The 26,262-nt window shown below is 39.9% G+C and overlaps 1 protein-coding gene across 3 annotated transcripts in view; it reads left to right on the top strand.

The window, feature by feature from the left end:
* The window catches only part of LOC124555521 (organic cation transporter protein-like), a 241,744-nt gene extending 216,719 nt beyond the window's left edge, over positions 1 to 25,025 (top strand). For all 3 annotated transcript variants that reach the window (XM_047129472.1, XM_047129473.1, XM_047129471.1), the window contains exons 9-11: positions 3,939 to 4,153; positions 16,338 to 16,519; positions 23,841 to 25,025. In XM_047129472.1, coding sequence (XP_046985428.1) covers positions 3,939 to 4,153; positions 16,338 to 16,519; positions 23,841 to 24,002 — 559 coding nt within the window. In that variant the 3' untranslated portion in view covers positions 24,003 to 25,025. The remainder of the gene's footprint in view (positions 1 to 3,938; positions 4,154 to 16,337; positions 16,520 to 23,840) is intronic.
* Positions 25,026 to 26,262: the final 1,237 nt, after the last annotated feature.

Below are 26,262 nucleotides of genomic sequence, written 5' to 3'. Positions count from 1 at the left end.
TTTCTAAACCAAAAATGTTAGTTGCCATCCAAAAGTTGACTACAAGCAAGTTTAGCTGCTGAGAGACATTTCTATAAGCTTGGACAATGATCTGACCCTAAAAGGGGACTGACTGGCCATTGTAAATCACCACTTTGCACTGAGGGGACTTCAGCTGCAGGGAGCCAATGCACCAGTATGTGTCCTCATTAATCAGAGACATGGCCATGCTAGTGTGCAACTGGAAATCTGCAGTCATCCCATGAATGTCCAGTTGCAACATGAGATGCTGCATTTTGCCTGTTGCTCTCCCAGGCATCATTAAGGTAGCATGCAGCATGCTGAAGGCCAAAGTTGTTGATGTTTGCCACTCGAGGCAGACACTCATGAGGTGCCCTTGTTTGTGGCATGCAAAACAGATGGGCTGTGATCTGGACACAATTTGATGGCATAAATGTTTCTGGAGCCTGTTGACAACAGAGAGGAAGAAATTGAATGTGTTTCTGCTCACTAGGGGACTCACTAACAGTCAACAAAGAACTTCTATTTGTGTGCATCTATCAATGATGAGTGTAAGGAATCGCTAACTACTGCACTAACTACTGAATTCCATGTCACTTAACAACCAGATGAATGGGTGCTCAGATGATGATACTGACTAGAAGTCAACAATTGATAGTGGAGCACTGGCCACTGTGTCCGAGCGGTTCTAGGTGCTTCAGTTCGGAACCGCACTGCTGCTATGGTCTCAGGTTCGAATCCTGCCTCGGGCATGGATGTGTGTGATGTCCCTAGGTTAGTTAGGTTTACGTAGTTCTAAATCTAGGGGACTGATGACCTCAGATGTTAAGTCCCATAGTGCTTAGAGCCATTTGAGCCATTTGAATTTGATAGTGGAGCACAACACCAACTAAGACTACTAACAACATCACCACCCATGGAACCATGTACTAACACAGTTACTTCATGAGCCTTGGCAATTTTAACACCTCCCTGATGGTGAGATCAGATGCCTCTGAAGCTTTTATACTAATGTCTTGATCTGAGGCAAGACAGATAATAACATCACAGATTAAGGAGTTTGTATTTATTGTGTCACACTGCTTACAGGAAAAGTCATAGTTGCATGTCAAGTTGCAAGTTAGCAGCCCATGTTGCATAGGACTGTTTATATTGCTTACCACATCAGTTAAATCTCATCCTAGCCATGATGATGTGAGTTTGGTCACCATAACAGTCAGTCAGCAAACCAAAAACATCAGAAAAAGTCAAACTACTGGACTCAGAGAGCGGGTGTAATTCTTGCACCACTTCATGCAGTTTAGTACTAGGGGGCAGTAAGATCATGTACTGATGCCCAAGATCAGTTATTTGATTTGCCTTACGGTGCACAACAATACAATGTAATTAGATCTGCCAACTCTTGTTTGCCTTGTCAAAGCAAGTGAAGGGCAGAAGGGGAGGTGAGCCCACTGCAGCTGCCAACTACTGTTGGTTTTGCAGAAGCTGTCGTAGCTATATCTGCTGCTGCTGGTGGAATCCCAATTTTCTGTCCTACTCTGCATAGATAGAAACACAGTTTACATTTATTCTCATTAGTGGTAATGAGGAGACCAGTGAAATGAAACAGGCAGTTCTAGTGGTGACTGCGAAAGGAGATCACAAGGTGAATTAATAACCAACACAAGTCCAAAGCATATATGAGTCATCTAAGCATAGAGCCTATTTCACAGTCCAGAGAAAAGTCCAAATCACAAAATGTTAATCAAGCAAGGTCAAAATACTCTGCTATCCAATGGCATGTACATAATACTTCAGTGACTAGTGAGAGACTGGCTGAAATTGCCAGGCTGCAGTATATCTGTAAACAGTCATTAAAGGGCAGCACCACCTCACACACTTGCCACAACAGCCATGCCCCATGAGGACAAGAGCCATGGCTGTCACCTGGAGCCCATGTATCTCTGACATGTTGTTTCTATCAATACTTGGGTGAGGCAGGGAACCCAAATAACCCCCAGATACTATAACTAAAAGTATAGAGCATTCATATTCTACCTAGACTGGATGCAAATAATCCAGTTTGCTGAATTTGATTGAAGATGTCTGCCCTTGTCAGTAAAGCTGCAAGACAAAGTAAGGTGCTGTGCTTGTGAAACAGGATGCTTCATGATTTTTACTAATTTTTTTATTAAATTTTAATAATTTTACTTCAATATTATTCCACTTGTTACGTACATCTAACAAAGAAGGCACTGCTGCTGTACCGTCTCTGTGTAGGCTCTAAAAATTGTTCTGCACATCACATACTGTGTGATCTTGAGATTTTCTGGTGATTCAACTGTTGTATTACTCTCAGGTGTCAGACAGCTGCAGTCATTTTTGAAACATGGTATGTTAATGGTGTACCTTGCTGTCATCTTCAGGTGGTACCTGTAGAATAAGCATCTCTACTACTTTGCACCTCTTTTGTACTCTTGAGGATCCATAGACCAGGTGCCGTCCATACTCCATTCAAATGCAGTAAGGTATACATTGAGCAGACTGTACAGACCGATGAAAAAAGGTGCCACCCCTTCCCCTGCTACTTGATTGCACACCACATTGGGTGGAGTGCTGGGGAGATGCAATCTCCAAATGCTGGGTGTGAGCTGCATCCCCAAGTGCTTTTGCTGCTCTCCTTGAATGCATAAGTCTCTCTCGACCAATGTTGTGACTTCAGTTATCTGAGAGCTTGGTCCCACATGTTACTGAAGGTGAAGCTACTGTCACCACTGATCAGGCTTTTGGCCACTCATATCATGACAGCCTCCTTTAAAACACAATAGCAAAATGACAAGATCTGTCTCAGCACTTCTATTTGTTTAGATTTCGTTGGGTCCCCTGTAACTACGCAGTGTTCCACAGCTGCAGGTTTTGTAAGCTGTTAAGTTTGGTGCTTCTATTGTGTTCCTGGCACAGAAGATACAGGCTCAGCAAATATAACACAACGAAGAGGATAATACAATGGCATATATATCATATGCTGACAGAATATCAAACAAAACCGGCAGAATTTTGGCTCGGTGTAACATCAAATGTCTTTTCTGTCCACTTCCAGAAACACATGCACTATCAGGTACAGTGAAAGATGACTTAGGGCTCCACAGACCAGATGTCCTCCTTACCCCACGCAAATGTAAGAAGGTATACATTGGGCAGACTGTGCAGACAGATAAAGAAAGGTGCCAGGAGCACAAGAGATAAGCCAGTCACATCCAACCCACAAAACATGTTGCTGCAGAACAATGCACAGCTACAGAGGACTAAATGAAATATGAACCAACTGAAGAGCTAAGACAGACCTAGTCGTTTTAGGATTGTTTTTTAAAGGACACTGTCAAGATATGAGTTTCCAACAGCCTGATCAATAAGATAGTGGCTTTGTCATCAGTAAAGTGTCATGCCCAGCACTCAGCTGACTAAAGTCACAACATCAGCCAAGAGCTACATCCACATTCAGTGGGGACACAGAAGCACTGAGTAACGTGAGTTTGTTCCCACAATTTGGTGAGCATGTTCCCTCCACCACTCACCCTGACACTATGTGTGGACAGGTAGTGGGGGAGGTGTGTGGAGTGATAAGAGTATAAACGAGGCACAATGTGGCAAAGAGGCTCATTCTCCAGGTGTCACATGAAGATTACAGCAAGGAACATTCTCAAAATATCATATTTTGAAAGCAGCTGCACCCACTTGGGCACCCAAGAGCAATACAAACAGCACATGATGTTGCTCCATCTGATTTTAAGCCATCTACATGCATATAAACATACTATTTCTTTTAGTATAGTGGTTGTCTAATATTATATGGAGAGCTTAAATGCATTATGTTATTACTTAAATGTGGAAGTTTCCACTAGAAATATAGATACAGTATATTTTCAGAAACAAACCTATCAGTAGCACTTATGTTTCAGGGGTACCAACATGTTTGTGTTCTATGGGCTGTCACTGTATTCAGTGGCAATGGCAGGCAATAAGTATCTCAACTTTATGTTGGTGAGCTTGATTGAATTGCCAGGCTGTCTAGCTGCATACTATGCACTGGAGCGTATGGGTCGACGTATCACACTCAGCACCTCTTTCCTGCTTGCAGCTGTTGCATGTCTTGCCTTCACAGTCGTTCCTCCAGGTCAGTACTTAACACAAAATTATTACTAGAATGATAACTACACAGAACATATTTTTCTCTTGGCATTAGTATCAACAACATAAACCTTACAGAAGTCAGCTGGTAGTTATTCCGTATAACTTGTTTTGATTTCGTCTCTTAATATCTTAGCCTCAATTTACAAAGTGTAATGTTCCTGGAGACACTGGAAGGTTTCAGATTGATTATATAATGGTAAGATAGAGATTTCAGAACCAGATTTTAAATTGTAAGACATTTCCAGGGGCAGAGGCGGACTCTGACAACAATTTATTGGTTATGTACTGTAGATTAAAACTGAAGAAACTGCAAAAAAGTAGAAAATTAAGGATATAGAACCTGTAAAGTTGACAGAACCAGAGGTTTTTGGGAGTTTCAGAGGGAGCATTAGCCAATGATTTACTGAGACAGGAGTAAAGAATAGAGTGGAAGATGAATGGGTAGCAATTAGAGATGAAATAGTTAAGGCATCAGAGGATCAAGTAAGTAAAAGGACAAGGTCTCATGGAAATCTCCTATAGCTGCTGTGTGTTATTTGTTTGGCTGGGAGTAATAAGCCTTCTCATTGTTTAGCTCAGATATTTGAATTATACTCACTCAGTTATAATTAGCTGAGAACATTTTGCATATCACTGCAAATATGTACAGCAAGCAGTACCTATAGTGACATTTATAACACATAAGAAAGGTCCCATATTCTAGAATTAAAATCTGTAGCTAAGAATGTGTGTCAATCAGCAATAGTAGTGATTAGTTTTAAGTACGTTTTAGGTTCTTACATTATATACAAGTAGCCTGCAATGGCCACTTCTGCCTGTTAATGTATTATTTAACTCATTTCACATCCCTCTCTCCTTCATATGGGATTTTCCTTGTGACACCAGTGAGTAATTTGCTAGCAGCTGCTGCACAGTTTTCCTGAGTAGATATTTATCATCTAAAGGACACTGATTTGGCTTCAGTCTAATTATAGCTGCATGCATATTTTGTAGCAGTGTTTCCAAATTATTTTATATCAGGTTCTGTTGTTTATTGTAATATTTAACATTTATGGAAGGAGTTCCAGACCATAGCAACATCTGTGGATGGTATTTCTGTATGTTATTAATGTCTAACATCAACTTCGGTTTTTAATACTGTTGTAAGAATAACCAAAAATAAGATGTTAATTAGCTGAAATATAATGACTAGTACTATCTCACTATGTTATGTATGTTCCAATTGACGTACACCAGGAATAAAAATGTTACTGATTTAACATTTCGGTATATTTATGAGTGAATAAAATTCAAAGCCTTTGAAATAGCACAGTATAATGAATGAAACTGTAATGACAATAATATTTCCCAATTTACCATAATAGAACCATTTTTATTTCAAATGATACAGTCCATTTACTACAGAAAATTGCTTCAACAGTGCTTCTCAGTAAGTAACATGATATCTAAGACTTTAGTGGTTTTCAACATTCACTGACTGATAACAACAGAAGTTGATAAAATGTACGTGCTGACATCTATTTTTATTGTTGAAGAACACTGTTGTTGTTGTAAACTGATAGTTCGGTAATTTTCACATCTGTCAACGCCTGCTTTCTTTGGAAGAACACTATCTACCCTGTAATGGGCACCAACTGACACAGTCCAACTTACTCTGTCAGTATATTTGTATATGTGTGCCAAATAATAATTGGTAGGTAAACAGCAACTGAACGCTAAAAATGGCAATGGAAACAACTCCTTCTGTTAATTGACAGATATACAGTGTTATTCTAAATGATGGACCCATTTTCAAAAATTCATATGTACAGGGCTATTACAAATGATTGAAGCGATTTCATAAATTCACTGTAGCTCTATTCATTGACATATGGTCACAACACACTACAGATACGTAGAAAAACTCATAAAGTTTTTTTTGGCTGAAGCCGCACTTCAGGTTTCTGCCGCCAGAGCGCTCGAGAGCGCAGTGAGACAAAATGGCGACAGGAGCCGAGAAAGCGTATGTCGTGCTTGAAATGCACTCACATCAGTCAGTCATAACAGTGCAACGACACTTCAGGACGAAGTTCAACAAAGATCCACCAACTGCTAACTCCATTCGGCGATGGTATGCACAGTTTAAAGCTTCTGGATGCCTCCGTAAGGGGAAATCAACGGGTCGGCCTGCAGTGAGCAAAGAAACGGTTGAACGCGTGCGGGCAAGTTTCACGCGTAGCCGCGGAAGTCGACGAATAAAGCAAGCAAGGAGCTAAACGTACCACAGCCGATGATTTGGAAAATCTTACAGAAAAGGCTAAAGCAGAAGCATTTCTTCAACAGGAGATTGGAAAACCGATGGATCGGTTGTGGTGGAGATCATGATCAACAATTCATGTCATGGCCTCCACGCTCTCCCGACTTAACCCCATGCGATTTCTTTCTGTGGGGTTATGTGAAAGATTCAGTGTTTAAACCTCCTCTACCAAGAAACGTGCCAGAACTATGAGCTCGCATCAACGATACTTTCGAACTCATTGACGGGGACATGCTGCGCCGAGTGTGGGAGGAACTTGATTATCGGCTTGATGTCTGCCGAATCACTAAAGGGGCACATATCAAACATTTGTGAATGCCTAAAAAAACTTTTTGAGTTTTTGTATGTGTGTGCAAAGCATTGTGAAAATATCTCAAGTAATAAAGTTATTGTAGAGCTGTGAAATCGCTTCAATCATTTGGAATAACCCTGTATTCAAATACAAATACAGAATGAATAAGGTTTATACTAATGACAAGAGGAAGTATCAAAGTTTTTGGTGGGTGGCAGTGGGCGGGTAGTGATGGTTCCAGAAGCAGCTGGTAGAGTTCACACAGCAATAGGGCTGTCATTCCATTTCACTGTCAGTTGTGAGTGAGATAGCAATTGTGGAGCACAAGGTTTTCTGCATTCTTGAGCTCATGAAAAATGAGTCGCAATGCAGTGCAGTGGGCATTTCGTACCAAATTCGGTATTCATCCACCAACTTGCAAAAGCATTAGCCATTGGTTAAGCAATTTAAGCAGACTGGGAGTGTGTGGAAAGGAAAAAGCATGGGCTGACCGCATGTGACAGAGGATGATGTCCGATGGATTCAAGAAAGTTTTGTGCGCAGTCCCAGTAAGTCTACCAATAGAGCCAATCGAGATCTTGGAATACCCAAACCAACTGTCTGGAAAGTTCTGAGACGTCATTTGCTGTACAAGTCCTACTGATGACAGCTTGTGCAGGCTCTCAACCCCAATGACAAAGAGAAGTATCTTACATTTTGTGGTTATGTGCTAACAAAGTTGGAAGATGACGCATTTCTACATCATGTAATTTTTAGTGATGAAATGACATTCCACCTTAGTGGAAAAGTCAACAGACACAATGTTCACATATGAGGTTTGGAAAATCCACATTCACCATTGCAACACAAAAGAGACTCACTGAAGATCAATGTGTTCTGTGCTGTATCCCGTACAAAGATTTATGGACCAATTTTCTTTGCGGAAAGAACTGGACATGTTGGAACAATGGCTGTTCCCTCAAGTTATGAAAGATTCCCAGGACTTCACTTCCAACAAGATGGAGCTCCACCCCATTGGCACTTTGATGTATGAGGCTTTTTGAATGACTTGCTTCCTCAGCACTGGATCGGTCACAGGGACGTGAGGACCTCGCTCTACACTTCTGGCCGCAGAGATTTCCTGTTGTCACACCCTATGATGATTTCTTATGGGGTTATGTGAAGGAAGCTGTTTATGTCCCACATCTACCAACCACTCTGAATGATCTGCAGAACCGGATCACTGTTGCCGTGCACTCAATAACAGCAGATACACTTTCGTGTGTGTGGGATGAGTTTGGCTACTGCGTCGATGTTTGCTGTGCAGCCAACGGTAGCCAGAGTGAACATTTATAACATTTATCACACTTCTAATTATTAAATAATAATTAAAAATTAATTAATTACAAATTATTAAATTTATTAAATTGGTATGAAACATTATGAAAAAAACTTTGACTTCCTCTTTTCATTGGTATAAAGTTTATTCATTTTGGATTTATACTTGTATAAATAGGAAGTCCATCATTTAGAATAATTGTGTATTTGCTTAGGGCCATTTTAAGCTTTACAACCAACATACAGACTAATAAACTAATCTAAGGTGACAATACATATGTATTATATTTCATGGTTTGATGTTGAACATAATGTGCAACTGAATGAATGAATTCAGTCAACACACACCCTACAAATTCCCTCTCCCACCCTACACCTATGCCCTACATGGTGCTAATGGCTTATTTTGCCAAGTGGAATAGGTTATGCTGAGGGTTGTGGCTACTGGCTCAGCTGGAGGCATCTGGTTTTCTGGTTCAGAAAATATATAGAGGAACACTTCCTAGTCTCTCAAAATTATCAATCCCTAATCTAGTTAAAGTTGATTGGTGATATCTTCATGACATGAACTGAGGACCAAGACACCCTATCCTCTTTGCTCCACAACCTCAACACCTCTCCCATGTGCTTCACGTGGTCCTCCTCAATACAATGTACCACCTTGCTGGATGTTGACATCCACCTGACTGATGGTTCCATCCACACTTTTGCCCACATTAAACCCACTAACCATGAGCAGTACCTGGATTTTCACAGCTGCCATCCATTCCACACCAAAAAATCTTTCCCAACAGCCTGGTCACCCACAAACAGACTTCCCATGCCACATCCTCACACAAACCCTATCCTCCTACCACTCCCAAAATTCAGGTACAATATAGTGCCTTCCTCATCACCCTGGACTGGAACAACTGCACCACATCCTCCTTCAGAATTTTGATTATCTATCATCATGCCCCAAAATGAGGGATATCCTACCCAACGACCTTCCCATCCCTACTAATGTGGTATTCTGTCACCCAACCAACCTGCATAGCATCTTAGTATATCCCTGTGCCACTCTCACTTCCAGTTCATGGCCACAGGGATCATATCCCTGTGGAAGAACAGGGTGGAAGAACTGTCCAGTCCACCCACCCAGCACTTCCTCAGTCCTGGTCTGTATAAGCTACTATATTATGCACCAAGTCTGCTGCAAACACTGCACAGTTTTTACATCAGTGTGACTATCGACTAGTTGTCAATCTGGAGGAATGGCCACTGCCTAACTGTTGCCAAGAACATAGTTGACCACCCAGTGCCACAACATACAGCTGAGCACAAAATGCTCAATTTCAATGGCTGCTTCATAACCCATTTCATCAGGATCCCTCCCTCCATCACAAACTTCTTGGAACTCTGCAGATGGGAGTTATCTGTGCAATACATCCTTGTGTTCTGTAATCATTGTGGTCTCTGCTTTGAGTAACCCATGGCCCCAACACCCTCCATCCATCAGTTTCCCCTTTCCCCTTACTCAGTGCTACATCCCCCCCCAAATTCACATCCTGACATTAACTTCAGAGTGCACTGCTTCCCATTAGCTCCAATGACCATGCATCCCATGCCTATCCCATGTAACTGCCACCCTTCCCTCCTCCATTCATAGCCAGCAAACCAGCTGCCTCCCACCAAGCAGCTAGCCACCTACCACTAATCACTCTCCCTGCCTTTTGCCTCTCTCGCTTTACCCACCCCACTTGATACAACCCCCCACCACAAACTAGTCCACTTGGCACATGTGTGGGCATGGGAGTGGACGTGGACACGAGTGTGAAAAATTAAATTCTTTCCTACTACCCTTTTTCATAATTTTACAATAGCTTTTCTGTGTTTAGTGCCATTTTTCATATTTTCAGAGAACTCTTTGTGTTTAGTGGTGTCTTTTACTTGACAATCACTTTTTCTCATGACAATTTTTTTTCCTTGTTTGGCTGATCTTTTCCTCCAATTAGCAACTTTCTTACACTTCCTTGCAGTCTTATTTACTTTTCATCAATCTCAACATTGTATTTAATGACTCTCTTGCTGTAATATAATTTTACTGTCTATTAGAAAACAATTACAATTATTATTTTCTGTACATGCTCCCAATCGGCAATTTGCCTGTGTACAGAAGCTCTTCACCTTGTTCTGCTATTGTTTCTCTTTCAGTGTTACCTTCATCAGTTAAAGTCTTCCCTCATCTTTACATCAATCCCTTCATGTTCCCTACCTCTGTACCTCAATACTTGTACTCCTTTTGCACATGTGCTCTCAGCATGGCCAAACAACAGGCCCACATACATTCCCCTCACTCCTGCTTAACCTTTAGCATTACACCTAAAGGCTTCATCTTAAAAATTCGCATCTTTCCACCATTCCATAATAATCATTCTTTGGCCCATATCTACCTTTCCTGTGGCCATTATATGTTAGATATCTCAGCATACTCAGAGTAATTATCCCTCAAGCCACCCATTAACTGGAACAAAATTGCTTGGACTACCTGATAAAGCTATGCACCTTGTTGGTCAAATACCTCAAAAGTGGTGGTGGTCTACCTGTCTACTGCACTTGCCATCCACAACACCATCATCACACACACCTCTCCTAGTTAGAAAGTGTATTGTACTTAACTTCCAATAGTCAGTATTTTGTGTTTCTTGAATAACAAAAAAATTACAACATATAGTCAAAATGCTTCCTGGTACAAAATTAAACTGCAATAAATTTCTTACAAAAAAGGGCTTATTCATTTTTTCTCTTGGACTAGTAGTTATTGCTGGCCAGAATGGCCGAGCGGTTCTAGGCGCTACAGTCTGGAACTGCGCGACCGCTACGGCCGCAGGTTCGAATCCTGCCTCGGGCATGGATGTGTGTGATGTCCTTAGGTTAGTTAGGTTCAAGTAGTTATAAGTTCTAGGGGACTGATGACCTGAGAAGTTAAGTCCCATAGTGCTCAGAGCCATTTGAACCATTTTGAACTAATAGTTATCGTGTTGCAGAAAATGGAAAAATCATAGATTATTAAAGACAGTATTTTAATGGTATAAAATTAATGTTTATAGCTAAATTAAGCATATTAAATTGTGTACCACATCTAAGTGCAGTAGAACCATATTGAGGTATAAACTGTGTTCAGGGAGTGTGACAGGCTGAAGGGGCTTGAGGGAGTTCATTGATGGGTCTGCAAACTGAAGAACAAACATTACATCGCAAGACGCCACTACAGGGCTTTTCACAAAGTTATACCCATGCTTCCATTGCTCAGATTATGAACCATTGCCATTACCTGTCCAGTTTTCTTATGTCAGTAAACAAAATAATTTCCCTGAGCTTGTGTTAATATAATATAGTCATTTTTCAGTTCACTGAGTATTTATTTGTGGTTGTTAAGCGAGCTTTTATCTAAAATACATTCCTATAAACAGTGGTTGAGAAGTGCTTAATTTGTAAGTGTGGTGATGTCAGTGACCTACATGTATTAGTGGGAAAGGGATTGTATTGATGAATGTGGCACCTTGCTGCTGCCTATCATTGATATTTTATTGTGAAGTCATGTAACAATGTTTTATTCAGTTGGTGCTGAATTAATTAATGACCAGAAAGTTACATCACAATTTTCACCAATAACACTGTTACTAGTAGACTGCATAAATCTCCTCCATTCAATAATTGCTGACACCTGTAGAATAGGCTGCACTCCATTCAATAATTGCTGACACCTGTAGAACAGGCTGCACTGAGTGGAGCCACATACCATACATCCACAGTGGATGTGAGTATGTCTGATGAAATGAGGGTGAGCACATTCAAGTGTAGAACAGTAATCTACTTTAATACACTTCATGACTTATGTTGAAGTGCCTGAAGTTCCATAACATCTAGGTGACTGATGTCTGTTGCATAGGGAGTTATTTTAAACCTCTGGGCCTCTTCAGCTGGTGGGAAAGCAAATGCTGGAGTGATGCATTTCAGTGATGAACAACATTCCAGCCATTGATAGTTGAGAAAATGAAATTGACATCATCAAATACATATTGACAGCATGTTATAATTGGGACAGGCTCTTCAGTGTGGTAGACAGTTGACAGTTCCAGATCAGCTGCCATCTGCCATACAGGAAGACTAAGGGTCAATATCCTCTGTAACTGTGTGAAACATTGGGCAGAGATTTAGGCAGAATCCATCTATATGCATTTTTGTGTTAGTATTATTAGTAACTCATATCTGTATTCCACATAGTACTAATGCAGTTTGTGAAAAATAAGCTTGCCTCGGGCATGTCTGTCCACTGTCCCACCAGCAATTCATAAGGTGAGCTGTGGAAGAGACTGTAACTTTGTAAAACATCTGGCAGTTGCTTGTTGTGATGTAGTGTGGTAGAGAGAGAGGGGGAACTTGCCTGCTCATTCTTCAATATACAGACTTATGAAGGAATGGAGTGAGTGACCACAGCTGATGATCTACCTTCCTTCATGCATTTATGGTCTGACTACGAACACAAGGAAGCACGTGATCATAAAACGGTTCTGGTTTATTAGATCATGAAGTGAAAACAACAAGAATACACAAGAATATGAGTAACAAATAAATCTCACAAGTGATAGTCAGAGGCCTACGTATGGCCATATAAACATGCTGTCTTCCATCTGGTGTTACTGTAGTCATGCTGTGTGTGCAGCATAACAATTTACTGTAATTGGTGACTGGATAGCTGCTGCCTGCTGCCTCGGGTCGCTGTGGGTGTACCTTTTAAATGTCAGTGCACAATGTGCTTGCTGTAGTGGACTAATTCATGTCCTCTGTGGGTGGCAGGTGTAGCATATGGCAGGTTACTACAGTTTAGCCTCCACCATCCTCTGCCAGCTCATCACAACCCCCACAACACAGTTTACCCCTAAATATAGTCGGACACACATTAAATATTTGTTCTTAACCCACTTCATTTAACAATAAACATTAATTTAATGTCATTAAAACACAATTTCTAATAATCTGTGATTTTCCCTACATGTGAAACTATTAGAAATGGCTCTGAGCACTTTGGGACTTAACATCTGAGGTCACCAGTGCCCTAGAACTTAGAACTACTTAAACCTAACTAAACTCAGGACATCGCACACATCCATGCCCGAGGCAGGATTTGAACCTGCGACCATAGTGATTGCGTGGTTCCAGACTGAAGCACCTAGAACCGCTCGGCCACACCGGCCGGCCGGAAACTATTAGACAGAGAGAAAAGATGACTAGGATATTTTTGTAGGAAATTTAATTCTGTACTGAGAAATATTTTCTTTGGAGGTCATGGTTTTTAGTTATTCAAGAAAAACATAAAAAAGCTAGCTTTAAATGCCACTCCATCTACATGCTCACACCACACCACCAGAATTTATTGTATGTTGTTCATGGCAATCCCTCTTACCACTGTACCCCCCCCCCCCCCCCCCCCATTTTTCTTCATTCACTTGACTATGTTTGGCATACAACACATGAGAGATGCACTTTGCCCCCTGCATTGTCTAAGCCTCTTCAATAATGCCTATCTAAAAGTCTCCCTCAAACCTTGTTAACTGTCATCCTACTACCCAGTAGAGGGTATAGGTATGCTGTGGTGGAAGATGATGTATTGTGTTGAGTCAGAAGCCACACAGAAGCTGTATAACCCTTACAACTCAGGCTCACAACAGGTGGTGCTAGAATGGGGGTTTTGATCCACAGACCATGGTAGTGAAACATTGTAATGGGGCTCTGGCTGGCTATGCTTAGTGTGGCCTGGGTGTGGCATGACCTCACATAGTCAATAGTCCCAGCAGTGCCTGAGCAACATCAGGGCTAATGTGGCAGACTGACATGGCCTGCTGAGTGCTATTTGCTTAGTGCTGCCTGGGCATGGCAAGTGACAGGCACAGATGTCCAGACAGTGAACCTCAAACTGGCAGCTGGCTGGTGGCAACTGGTGCTGGCAAGTGGCGCATTGGCTCAGTGGCTAGGGGGGCTTCAGTTCAATCCTCAACCCAGCAGGTAGCAGCTGCATCCCTTGGGAGGCAGTCCTGTCAGGGTAATGGCAGAGCAGTGGTGACATCACAGTTGAGGCCAACACTATGATGGTCAATTACCCAGTGACTTGCTGCTGTGATGCATGACCAGTCTGCCTGGAAAGTCACTGCTTATCCACGTCAAAATGGGTTTTTTGTGGTGCTGCAACTACAGAAGTCACATATTCTGCACACCAAAGTGTTCCTGTTTATGGTAACCACTTGGGCACTGACCAGCAGGCAGACAGCAATGCCAATGAGCATGGTGCCATAATAAGTGACCTGTTTTATGGCACTGAACCCATCTGCCTTCACTCATGTTGTTAAAACATGTAACCACTTTACTTTTGGAGGCCAGAATGACAATCAAATCAGGGGGACCACTATGAGAGCAAAGTGGTCCTGTTTTATGTGTCAACCTTTCGATGGGTGACAAGGAAGAGGACTCCCACAAGACTGAGAATCTGGGCCTCCTGGCTTAGTACAGATTTATTGGTGATATCTTTGTGACCTGGACTCATGTTGAAGATGAATTCCTGCCCTTCCTGCAACAGCTTAATGTCGTTTTGCAATTAATATTCAACTGATACTTCTTCAGATCCAAAGCTATCTACCTTGACACTGAACTCCTTCTTACTGAAGTTCACATCCAAACCCCAGTCAATATAAAACAAACCCAAAATCAACTTCAATAGCTGCCACCCATTTCAAATCAAATGTTCCTTTCTCTACAACCTAAGCATCTGTTGCAAATGTGTCTGTTCTGCCACTGAATTCCTCAACACCTACACCAACAACCTCTCCCAGACATTCGTTTCCCACAAGTACCCTACAATCTCAAAGGCAGTCTCCGTCTCTCACCTTTCAACAAAATACAGTTACTGCTTCATTAAATCCACAAAATGAACCCCCCTCCCTGTGTCACTCAATACTATTCAGGACCTGAATGCCTTGATATATTAATCTGCAAAGGATAAGACTTCCTCAGTTAAAGCCCTAGGACAAGATCCTCTATACCTGATATCCTTCCCACCACCAGTCACTGATGCCTACCATCATCCTCCAAACCTCCTAAGAGCCTTGTGAAACAATATGACATTCCCTACCCCAGAGGTTTCATTTCTGCAGTTAATCCCACTTAACTGCACACTCCTATGTAGTTACCTATTACCGCTTATTCCAGCCCCACCACTGGTAAGTTCTACAAAATTAAAGAAGTTAAATTCTACAGTATCAGAGAGAGAGCAACATGTGATACCATGCCTGTTGTTTACCAACTAATGTGTTCACTGCACTGCTTGTAATATAGGAATGACCACCACTAAGTGGGCTGAAAGCCTGAATGGACATGGAAGAGCTGTCTGCATTTGGAACACCTAGTGCCTAGTTGCTAAGCATGGCATAAACCATGACTCAGATCAAAATGCTTGCTATTCTACACAGGCCATTTGGATCCTCTCAACCCATACTAGTTTCCCTAAACTATGGAGATGGGAACTTGTTCTCCAGCATATCCTGGCACCCTCCTGGATTTAAACCCTGTTAATACACCTTCTTTTTTTTCTCAATTTGATAGTTCTTCTATGTTTATTTGCTAAGTAATTTACTTGGCTTAGAGTTCAATGCAACATCAGTGACAAGATTTGGGTTGGAGTCACCCTATAATTTGCTGGGTAAATTAATTCAAAGCTCAGAAGAGACAAGGTGTTGCCACCTGCAACATGAGCTACTTTGCAGGTCGACAACAGCTTTACCTTTTTCCTTTAATGAGACAGAGTAATAACTCAAACAGGGAAGTATGGGGACTAAAATTTGCTTTGTCCATCTCAAAGACATCATCTCAGCATTCACTTCAAACAGTACGAGTATAGGGAAAGCACAAAATTAAGTTGTTAAAGCAAGTAATTCCTTCTCACAGAAGCGGCAAGTAAAAGGAGTAAAGGGGGTAGTTTGTTGAGATGACAAAGAGACAGTTGTTGGACAGCTCTGACTAAAGAGATCCTGAAGATACTGTAACAAAAATTTTTAAAAAATCAACAAAGAAAATAAATAGAAATTCATAGATTACTCTAAGTAGTCTTACAGCTTGCTCTAGAAAGTTTGTATCTGGATACATTATTATGGAATTTCAATAAATTTATTCATTTAGATTAGTATGGGTATCTTCTCAAACAACTATCTAAATTAATTTTTACTTTTACAGATATGCAGACTGTCCGTATATTGTTGTACCTTGTTGGCAAGTTTGGCATAACCATCTCATACAGCGCAATCCACGTGTATGCAACTGAACTCTTTCCAACTCAAATACGTCATCTCATGATAGGAACATGCACCATGGTCGGAGGAGCAGGAGAGATGGCAGCACCCCAAGCTCCACTCTTGGTAATTATTGATGCCTTAAAATATGATAAAAATAAAGAGAAGATTAAGAATAATCTAGCTCATAATCTTACACAAAAAACTGGTAAGGATGTGGAAAGTAAGTAATATGGTGAGCATGTTCTTCTATGAAATGCATGTTTCAACACCAAACACTTCAAGAGCAAAAATCTTTTTAAGCACATTCCAAAGTAATATGAAGATATTTTTTTGACATAGTTAATGACTTCTCAATCTCCACCAAGAAAGTCCTCTTCTGATGACTCTGTCTATAAAAGTAGCCAAAATAAATTACACATTCTTGCTAATGTTATCAGTGTATATTAGGAGCAACACCACGCTGCTTCAGCTCTGTGCCAGAGTTCATCAGTCATAAGGGGTGATGAGTGAAATACTGCTGCGCTGCTTCCACAGGTCATCAACCTCTTTTATCATCTTGGATGACATCTCACACTTTCAATATTTTCTATTAATTAAACAATTTCAGTCAAAAAAAAATCTTCAGAAATGGCTGTTTAAAAAGTTTTAACAAACAAGCTGCATCCATTTTTGTGCTAAACTTCTGATGATCATAACTTAAGAGCTGTTGTCACAGATGATAGTTGTCACAGATGATAGTTGTCACAGATGATTGTTGAAAGATAAGGCCATGTTGACCTCAAAGACAGGGTACAGCCACTGGCCATAAGGAGTTAGAAATGTAACAGCTGCTGTCAAAATTATCAGCTGTATTAACCATAGGTGATAATGTCATGTGCCCAATGACATTCCATTCCATCACACCAGTTGCTGGGCTCATATGACAATGTCAAACACTATCTATTAACAGCCAATCACCTAGGAGGCTTCAGATGTGGATGCATACATTGCAGAACTGGGACTTGTCTGAAAGGATGACTGTGTTGTCACTGGGTACACAACTGTCAGCAAGCCTCCCTCTGTTGCTGCAACAACAGAAGTCACAACAATGGTCACCGTGCTGACAGTCCATGGTGCTCCAGTCATTATTGTGCACTGTCCATGTGTATATATGTTGTGCTGCAAATAAGCCCATTTCCTGACTCAGTGTACACAATGTGGCTGTATGATCTTGCTTAACTGTGCAAAAAATATGTCTGTCCTCTCAGGCACTAATTGTATGGCGTTGTTGATATCTTGCACATCGTGGGGTATAGCCCTCCTTAACCCATAGACTTCATATTCACTTGGCAGTCTTGGGATTCTGACCAATGCAAGCAGCAATATCCTGAAAAAATAAACTACAGCTTCAAAAGACCATTACCCTGCTGCTGTTGAATTCCTACATGTTCATAGAAGCTTCACCGTCTTACATGAGGCATAAGATGATCTTCTCATAAGCAACCAACATTCAAGTATGATTTCTGAAGGAGAAACCCACTGCATAATCTTTTTTTACATACAGAAAGTAGACGACATTGCTCCTACCCACAGTTACTCAATACATGGTAGGTATTGTGCAAATGTGCTGTGAGTGGTGACATCACCACTGATTCTCTTGTCTCACAGCACCACTTACAAATTTATAGGCATGATGTGTACACTGGTTTAATTTGTGCACCATTGTGAATAAAATCATGATTTTTCATATTATAGTGTATTATCATTGTTATTATTATTGTTATTATTTATTAGTTAAATACACAGTTAAGTTTGCCTTTATTTATAAGTTTTTTATGTATAAAACGTTTTAAGAAATATGTAAAATATTATTTATTTTCTAAAATTTATCTAGATTACTTTTTGTATGATTAGTGAAATACTGCTGCACTGCTTCCACAGGTCATCAACCTCTTTTACCATCTTGGATGACATCTCACACTTTCAACATTTTCTATTAATTAAACAATTTCAGTCAAAAAAAAAATCTTTAGAAATGGCTGTTTAAAAAGTTTTAACAAACAGGCTGCATCCATTTTTGTGCTAAACTTCTGATGATCATGACTTAAGTGCTGTTGTCACAGATGATAGTTTCCACTACCTGATCAAAACATAAGTCATTGTCAATTTTCATTTCATCAAAGTTCTATTAACTTTCATTTTGTCAAAACTAAGAATTACATCTTTTTTGAATCTAGTTAGTAACTTCAGTTGGAATTCCATGATATTGGGGCTTAAATAAGTAGAACCTTGTAGAACACTATACTGTCTAAGTCTTATTCTAACAGTGACACTCTAGGAAGAGGATATTTCAATGCATGCCTGACTACACCTAACACTTTGTAAGATATACACTGTAAAGTTGTGGCCTTACCAGTACCTTTAGATGATCAATTAGTATACCTTCCTTTCATAGCCACTTTTTGGCAGTCAGAAAAAGAATCCTCAGCCAATTTTTGAAAATATTTAATTTTGAGTAAATTGTCATTACAGCAAAAGTGGTGATCCTGTAAATTTGTATTCCATGTCTAAGTTCTCTTATTTCTTTCCCCATAATTTGCAATTGCTGATACAAATGTGCATTGTCACATTTGCAGCATTGTTTGTTTACATGTTTAATGTTTTCTGTTCTAATACTTTCTTCATTAAATGGTTATATATTTACTCGCCAAATCTGTTCTTCTTCTTTATGACAGATGGCCTTGTTTTCTCTCTCTCTCTATAGTTGCACTAAAATGTAAAATGCTAATAATCTGCACAGCCAAGCAGAAGTACAACACAAATACAATCACACTACAGTCACATGGCAATACTATTATATCTCACTCACATCCATACTCGTACCAGTTTACTCCCTTCAGTTCTTCATTCTTTTTGGTAAGGCTGTCTTCTGTAGCCAGTGTAGTTGAGTGTATATTGTTTTTATAATATCATTTAGTCAACTCTTGCACCTCCAGGCTCGTTTCAGTAGTTTCATGTAGACCCAGCTGTACTGAAACAACCAAAATATAAAAAATTGCAGGAGAATATTAAATATACAAAAACATAGTAAATACTCTTTAATGAAGCTACAGATATGTGTTAATGTATTTACATATTGTGTGTATACACAAAATCTTAGGAAAAGTAATGATTTTAAATTCTATAAAATTATATCTGCATGATTACAGCTTTGAGGTTAGTAATGCCATTGTAATTCTGGCAAACAATATGGAAGATCAATTGAGTGAGATGATTAGTGAGGTTATAAGATGAAAATCAATGAAAGTGAAACATGGCTAATGGAGAACAGTCAAATCAAATCAGGTAGTGCTAAGGAAAAATGATTAGGAAAAATTAGTATATATTGAGTCATCAAGAAACAGACAATTTGGTAATGGAGGGAAATGTGGGGTAGAGTGGAGAGGGATTGCTTGACTACTCTAGTCCACAGAAGAATTTTTGTTATTGTAATATGCAAAAGGTAATGGATGGGAATTAATAATTCACATCTGTATTTTTTAAGAAACTTGTAAATGTTCAGCATGTAGCCATATTTACAAATCAATCTGCAATGTGAATGTAAACTCATTCTTTTCACAGCATTACTGTATATTGTACAAATTATTGATGGAACATGAAACTAACTATCATGTTCAAGTGGGTATAGGTAGCAACAGTTACACACAGTGGAAAGTTGAAGATCCTTCCATAACATAGACTAGCACAGAGAGCTGCATCAACCAATCTTCAAACTGAAGATCATAGCTACTACAATAACAACATTGTCCACTAACACTGAATAATTAAACAAAATTGAATAAATAAACAAATATACCATGAAAGCAATGTAATTATTATATAACCATTTTTTCTCAAAAACTTTTCATTAGTTCACAAACAAGTATTGTTTAACACCCCAGTACTGGATGCATTTTCCAAAATCCCACATGAGATCCATCAATAAAAATATTCACATAAATGAGAATGGCTATTAAATGCAGAGTTAAAAATGTAAAAAATGGATATACTTCATAGATATAAACTCTACCATGCCAGCATTGAAGGCCATATCAGTGAGACTTTTGAAATTGTCTAAAAGCTCACAAACATGGTATCCAGCTTCCTAGTATGTTTTATAACTTTCTGCTAATAAATAACTGACATTAGATAGTAAATTCTATATTCAGGATAAATAATTGATCATGTATGAGGGCAGTTCAATAAGTAATGCAACACATTTTTTTTCTCGGCCAATTTTGGTTGAAAAAACCGGAAATTTCTTGTGGAATATTTTCAAACATTCCCGCTTCGTCTCGTATTTCATTGACTTCCGACAGGTGGCAGCGCTGTACGGAGCTGTTAAAATGGCGTCTGTAACGGATGTGCATTGCAAACAACGGGCAGTGATCGAGTTTCTTTTGGCGGAAAACCAGGGCATCTCAGATATTCATAGGCGCTTGCAGAATGTCTACGGTGATCTGGCAGTGGACAAAAGCACGGTGAGTCGTTGGGCAAAGCGTGTGTCATCATCGCCGCAAGGTCAAGCGAGACTGTCTGATCTCCCGCGTGCGGGCCGGCCGTGCACAGCTGTGACTCCTGCAATGGCGGAGCGTGCGAACACACTCGTTCGAGATGATCGACGGATCACCATCAAACAACTCAGTGCTCAACTTGACATCTCTGTTGGTAGTGCTGTCACAATTGTTCACCAGTTGGGATATTCAAAGGTTTGTTCCCGCTGGGTCCCTCGTTGTCTAACCAAACACCATAAAGAGCAAAGGAGAACCATCTGTGCGGAATTGCTTGCTCGTCATGTGGCTGAGGGTGACAATTTCTTGTCAAAGATTGTTACAGGCGATGAAACATGGGTTCATCACTTCGAACCTGAAACAAAACGGCAATCAATGGAGTGGCGCCACACCCACTCCCCTACCAAGAAAAAGTTTAAAGCCATACCCTCAGCCGGTAAAGTCATGGTTACAGTCTTCTGGGACGCTGAAGGGGTTATTCTGTTCGATGTCCTTCCCCATGGTCAAACAATCAACTCTGAAGTGTATTGTGCTACTCTTCAGAAATTGAAGAAACGACTTCAGCGTGTTCGTAGGCACAAAAATCTGAACGAACTTCTCCTTCTTCATGACAACGCAAGACCTCACACAAGTCTTCGCACCCGAGAGGAGCTCACAAAACTTCAGTGGACTGTTCTTCCTCATGCACCCTACAGCCCCGATCTCGCACCATCGGATTTCCATATGTTTGGCCCAATGAAGGACGCAATCCGTGGGAGGCACTACGCGGATGATGAAGAAGTTATTGATGCAGTACGACGTTGGTTCCGACATCGACCAGTGGAATGGTACCGTGCAGGCATACAGGCCCTCATTTCAAGGTGGCGTAAGGCCGTAGCATTGAATGGAGATTACGTTGAAAAATAGTGTTGTGTAGCTAAAAGATTGGGGAATAACCTGGTGTATTTCAATGCTGAATAAAACAACCCCTGTTTCAGAAAAAAATGTGTTGCATTACTTATTGAACTGCCCTCGTAATTTTGGCTGCAACATAACAGAAGGAAGTTTAATTGAGTCTGTTATTTGTGCAGCACGAACTTCAGTATACTGATTACCACTACAGAGAAACCTATAAATATGAATGTCATTTATATCTCTGTATCACCCAAAGGTGGAATAAGTCAACTGATGCAAATACCTGGCTGTGTCAATTTGTATGGATATAAAATGGGTTGATCATACACTGAGCAGCCAGATCATTGTGATCACCAGCCTACTATCAGTATAAACCCATCCAGGCAATAGCAGTGTCACCTAGCGAGGGATGACCACTAGTCAGACACATTTACAGTGCATGTAGTATCAGTGAGTGTGCTGTCCATGTATAGGATGTGGAAGGCTCACAGTTTTTCTGAGTTTGACTGAGGGCAAATTGCGATAGCCCAGAGGCTCAGCATGAGTTTTTCAGAAAGTGCGCGACTCATCAGGTGTTTGAGGAGTGCTGTGGTGATTCTGTTCAACACGTGTCAAAACTAAGGTGAAATCATGTCCAGACACTGGGGTGGGGGGGGGGGGGGGGTGTTTGGACAGCCACCCCTCATTCCCCTCATTACAGATGTTTGATGTTGTAGGCTGGGCAGACTGGTAAAACAGGGCAGCTACTGAACGGTGGTGGAACTAACATCCGACTTTAATGCTGGGCAGAGTACAAGTGTGTCTGAACAGAGTGCACTGAACACTCCTAACCATGGGCCTCCACAGCCAATGACCAATTCACATTGTCAATGTTAACAAACACAATATCGACAACTACGATTGAAATGGGCACATGACCATTGGCGCTGGATATTGGTGCAGCAGCAGAGCATTGCAGGGTCTGATGAATCCCAATACCTTCTTCATCATGCTGATCTTCTGGGGAACAGCTTCTTGACACCGGGACAGAGACAAGCAGGCAGTGGCTCCATTACATCTGGGAAGCATTCATGTGGGCAACCACGAGTTCAGTGGAGTTTGTGCATGGCACCATGATAGCCAAGGATTATTGTACACTGGCTGCAGACCACATACACACCTTCATGATGATCACGTTTCCCAATGGCATTGGCAATTTTTGTAGTATCCTGCCCACTCGTCTAATATAGGGTGCCTAGGAAGCTGTTTTCTCAGATCACTAGACAACAATTCAAGCAAATCATGTTAATGGAGTTTATTACAGTAAGTTAAATTGACAATACTTAACTTTGCATATCCACAAAGGTGTGTTGCAAGCAAATGGTGACAGGCAGATAATCTATGTCCTTTGGTGTATACAATTTCAGTGCAAGCAAAACAAAACAGTTCATAAGTCACTGCTGTAGTGTCTGTATGATGGCTCTTCTTCCACTGCGCTCACGGCTAGGCAGTGCAGCACTTGTGTTCTCTTCATAGATGCCACTCCTGTCTTGGTGTCATCCTAGTCAGCATACTATTGGTTGACATCTTCTCACAGCCTTCTCTGCTCTTCTGTTTCTCATCATCGTGCCAGCACTTGTTGTTATGCTGGAACATTTTTCATCAAATTAATGCTCCTTGTCAGAAGGCCAGGAGTATCATGGAGTGGTTCTGGAAACACAGTGGTTAGTGCCAAGTGATGTGCTGGTGCCCCAAATTGCCAGATCTGAAGCCGATTGAACACATCTGGGGTGTGATTGAATGTGGTATGAGAGCTCATTGGCAGAGGATCAAACAGTAGTCAGTTGGTCCCAATGGAGCTTTGCATTTGCTTTGCATGCACTTTAGTATTTTTCAGAGTATAGATATAGATATAGACTATCTAATGTGAGTGACAGCTTCTTCTTTTTCCATATCTGATATACAGTGACAACATTTTCTGTTTAATTTCAGTGATAAACCTAATGAGTTAGCATAACCAAGAGTTCCACTTTACATTCTAGGTGGCATATGCAGAATGGCTACCAGTGGCTGTTTTTGGAGCAATGGCACTAGCATCAGGCCTTCTAGCACTTATTTTTCCGGAAACAAAAAATACACGTCTACCAGATACTATTCATGAAGCTGAAGATATTGGACGTTCCGAACCAAACACAGTGGTTTAGTGCATTTGATTACTTTGCTACATGTGCACTCACTTCATAATAAAGAAATTAACATTTTGTGATAAATGATGTAAGCCATAGATCATGTGCCATGTTAAAATATATTTCAAAGTTCACATACATATGGTATCATCTGCTGTGATCCAACTATTTATATAATGCATAGTATTAGTGTAAGAGAGAAATATCAGGATTAAATGAATACATGCAGCATTTTAGTATTTTCAGCCTTTTCTCATTATTTATTGTGGCTGCAAAGAAAATGTAATGCTGCATAGAGAGATTGTGAGTTACTACAGTTGAGTTTGAATGATACAAGAAAAACTTGTCTCCTGTTAGTGCCAAGTGTGAATCTATAAGTGTACAGTGTTACATTTCTTCATCAGTTATCAAGAATTTATTGGAGTTACCACTTCATGCTACAGATCATCTGAACAAACAAGTGTGAAAGTTCAACTGTTAACTCTAACAACTATACCAAAACTAGTTTGTTACAGTACATGTGTTTTAAAATATGTAATTTTTATACAAAACAGTGTATCTGTTTGAATTAGCAAATAAAATGCATCATAAGCCTACTCTCAGTTAGTTAGTTAATTTGTAAGTTAGTTAAAGCACATTTTTGAAAGATGAAAAACATAATAGTAGTATATTAAAAGACTATTCAGCCACTTTACTACAAAAGAAAAGTACTTTGCATACTCAAATGTGATTTCTAGAAGATTGTGTGATGTACCTTTAAGTATTGTCAATTTTTGCTACTTTTTTCATTCCAAATGAAGTAAGAAAGCCCTCATGAATCATGATAATTGCTGTACTGACCTTATCTTAATTACAGAATTTGCCTACACTGCATTTCCAGTTCACTTAGTTCATACTACCAGTTGGATTAGTCATCTATCTGACTCTGTCATGTGCAAATTTACCTAAATATGACACTTGGTAGATGCAATATGAGGGGTTTTGTGTAAATTTATGTCTAGACTAGAATTTTAATGAATCCATTAATGGTTACAGTATAACGGAAGGTAGAACAAACAATGCTTAGGTGCAATAACAGTAAACAATCAATAAAATTAAGTATTTTATTTATATCACATGTGTGATTAGGAAAAAGAAAAATGTCAATGTAAGGATTACCAAAGAGCGAAAATATAGTGCGTAAGGATTAATGTAGTAAAACAGTACCTACATGGTTAAAAAAAAAAAAATTGCTGTGTGTAGAGAAATGTATGCATGTGTGTACATGTGCATGTGTAGCATCTGCTCAATCATTGAGATCTTCATGCATTTTATATAGCATTTGATAGTGTGAGCAGAACTGCCACAATAGCTTCCTTCTGTGCACACATCTTACTATCAATAAAATAGTGTATATCTTGGAAAAATTACAGCCACTTTCACATGAGGCACACCATTCTGGAATTTAGTACCTCAATGCCGGCTAAAAATTGATGAGAGCCATTAAACGCTGTAGTATATTTACAAAGCTGGCAAGCTGTGTAGATTAAAAAGAGTTCTCTCAGTAGCATGGCCTCCAGTCAGTAAAATACAGTTTACCCAACCACAATGACTGGAAGAGGCCAACTTTCTCTAGGTTATAAGTTTTAGTAGTTTATAACTGACCGTGTACAGTTCTAGTTACTTGTGAAGCAGTTTCAAGCTATGAGGCAACATGATAGTTTTTATTTTCTTTTATTGAGAGTTCCATTGATCCCAACAGCATTAGATCTGCTAGGATGTGGAATGAGACATCATTTTTACAATACGTGAATTTTTCATAAAATTATAATAATGGCTAAAGTAGAGCATAATATTGTAAATTCATGATAATGTTCATATCAACTAATGTTACATCATAAGACAAGGAAATAAATAAGGTTCATAATACAAGAAGGCATCAGAATTAATATTTGTACATACACTATGAGATGATCATATTAGTAGTAGACTAATATTTTGAAAATCAATACAGTATACCTTTTACTAGAAAAAATAATTTCTGTTTATGCTTGCACTGAATAGGACAGCATACATGCTCAGTTATGCTAAAAATTCACTACTGGGTAGAATGAATTTTTCAACAGGCATTCTTTCAATTTTCCCTTGAATTTTAGTGTTTCAAGAGCAAGACTTTTGGTGTACCTAGGTAGAGCATTGAAAATTTTCATATGTGCATAGTTTAATTCTTTGAGCATAAGGATAAAGTTTGTCTTGTTACTATGTAAGTAATGGTTTGGCCTTGTATGATATGAACTAC

The sequence above is a fragment of the Schistocerca americana genome, chromosome X (assembly GCF_021461395.2).
Source record: "Schistocerca americana isolate TAMUIC-IGC-003095 chromosome X, iqSchAmer2.1, whole genome shotgun sequence".
NCBI lineage: Eukaryota > Metazoa > Arthropoda > Insecta > Orthoptera > Acrididae > Schistocerca > Schistocerca americana.
This window is presented reverse-complemented; position numbering and strand designations above follow the sequence as displayed.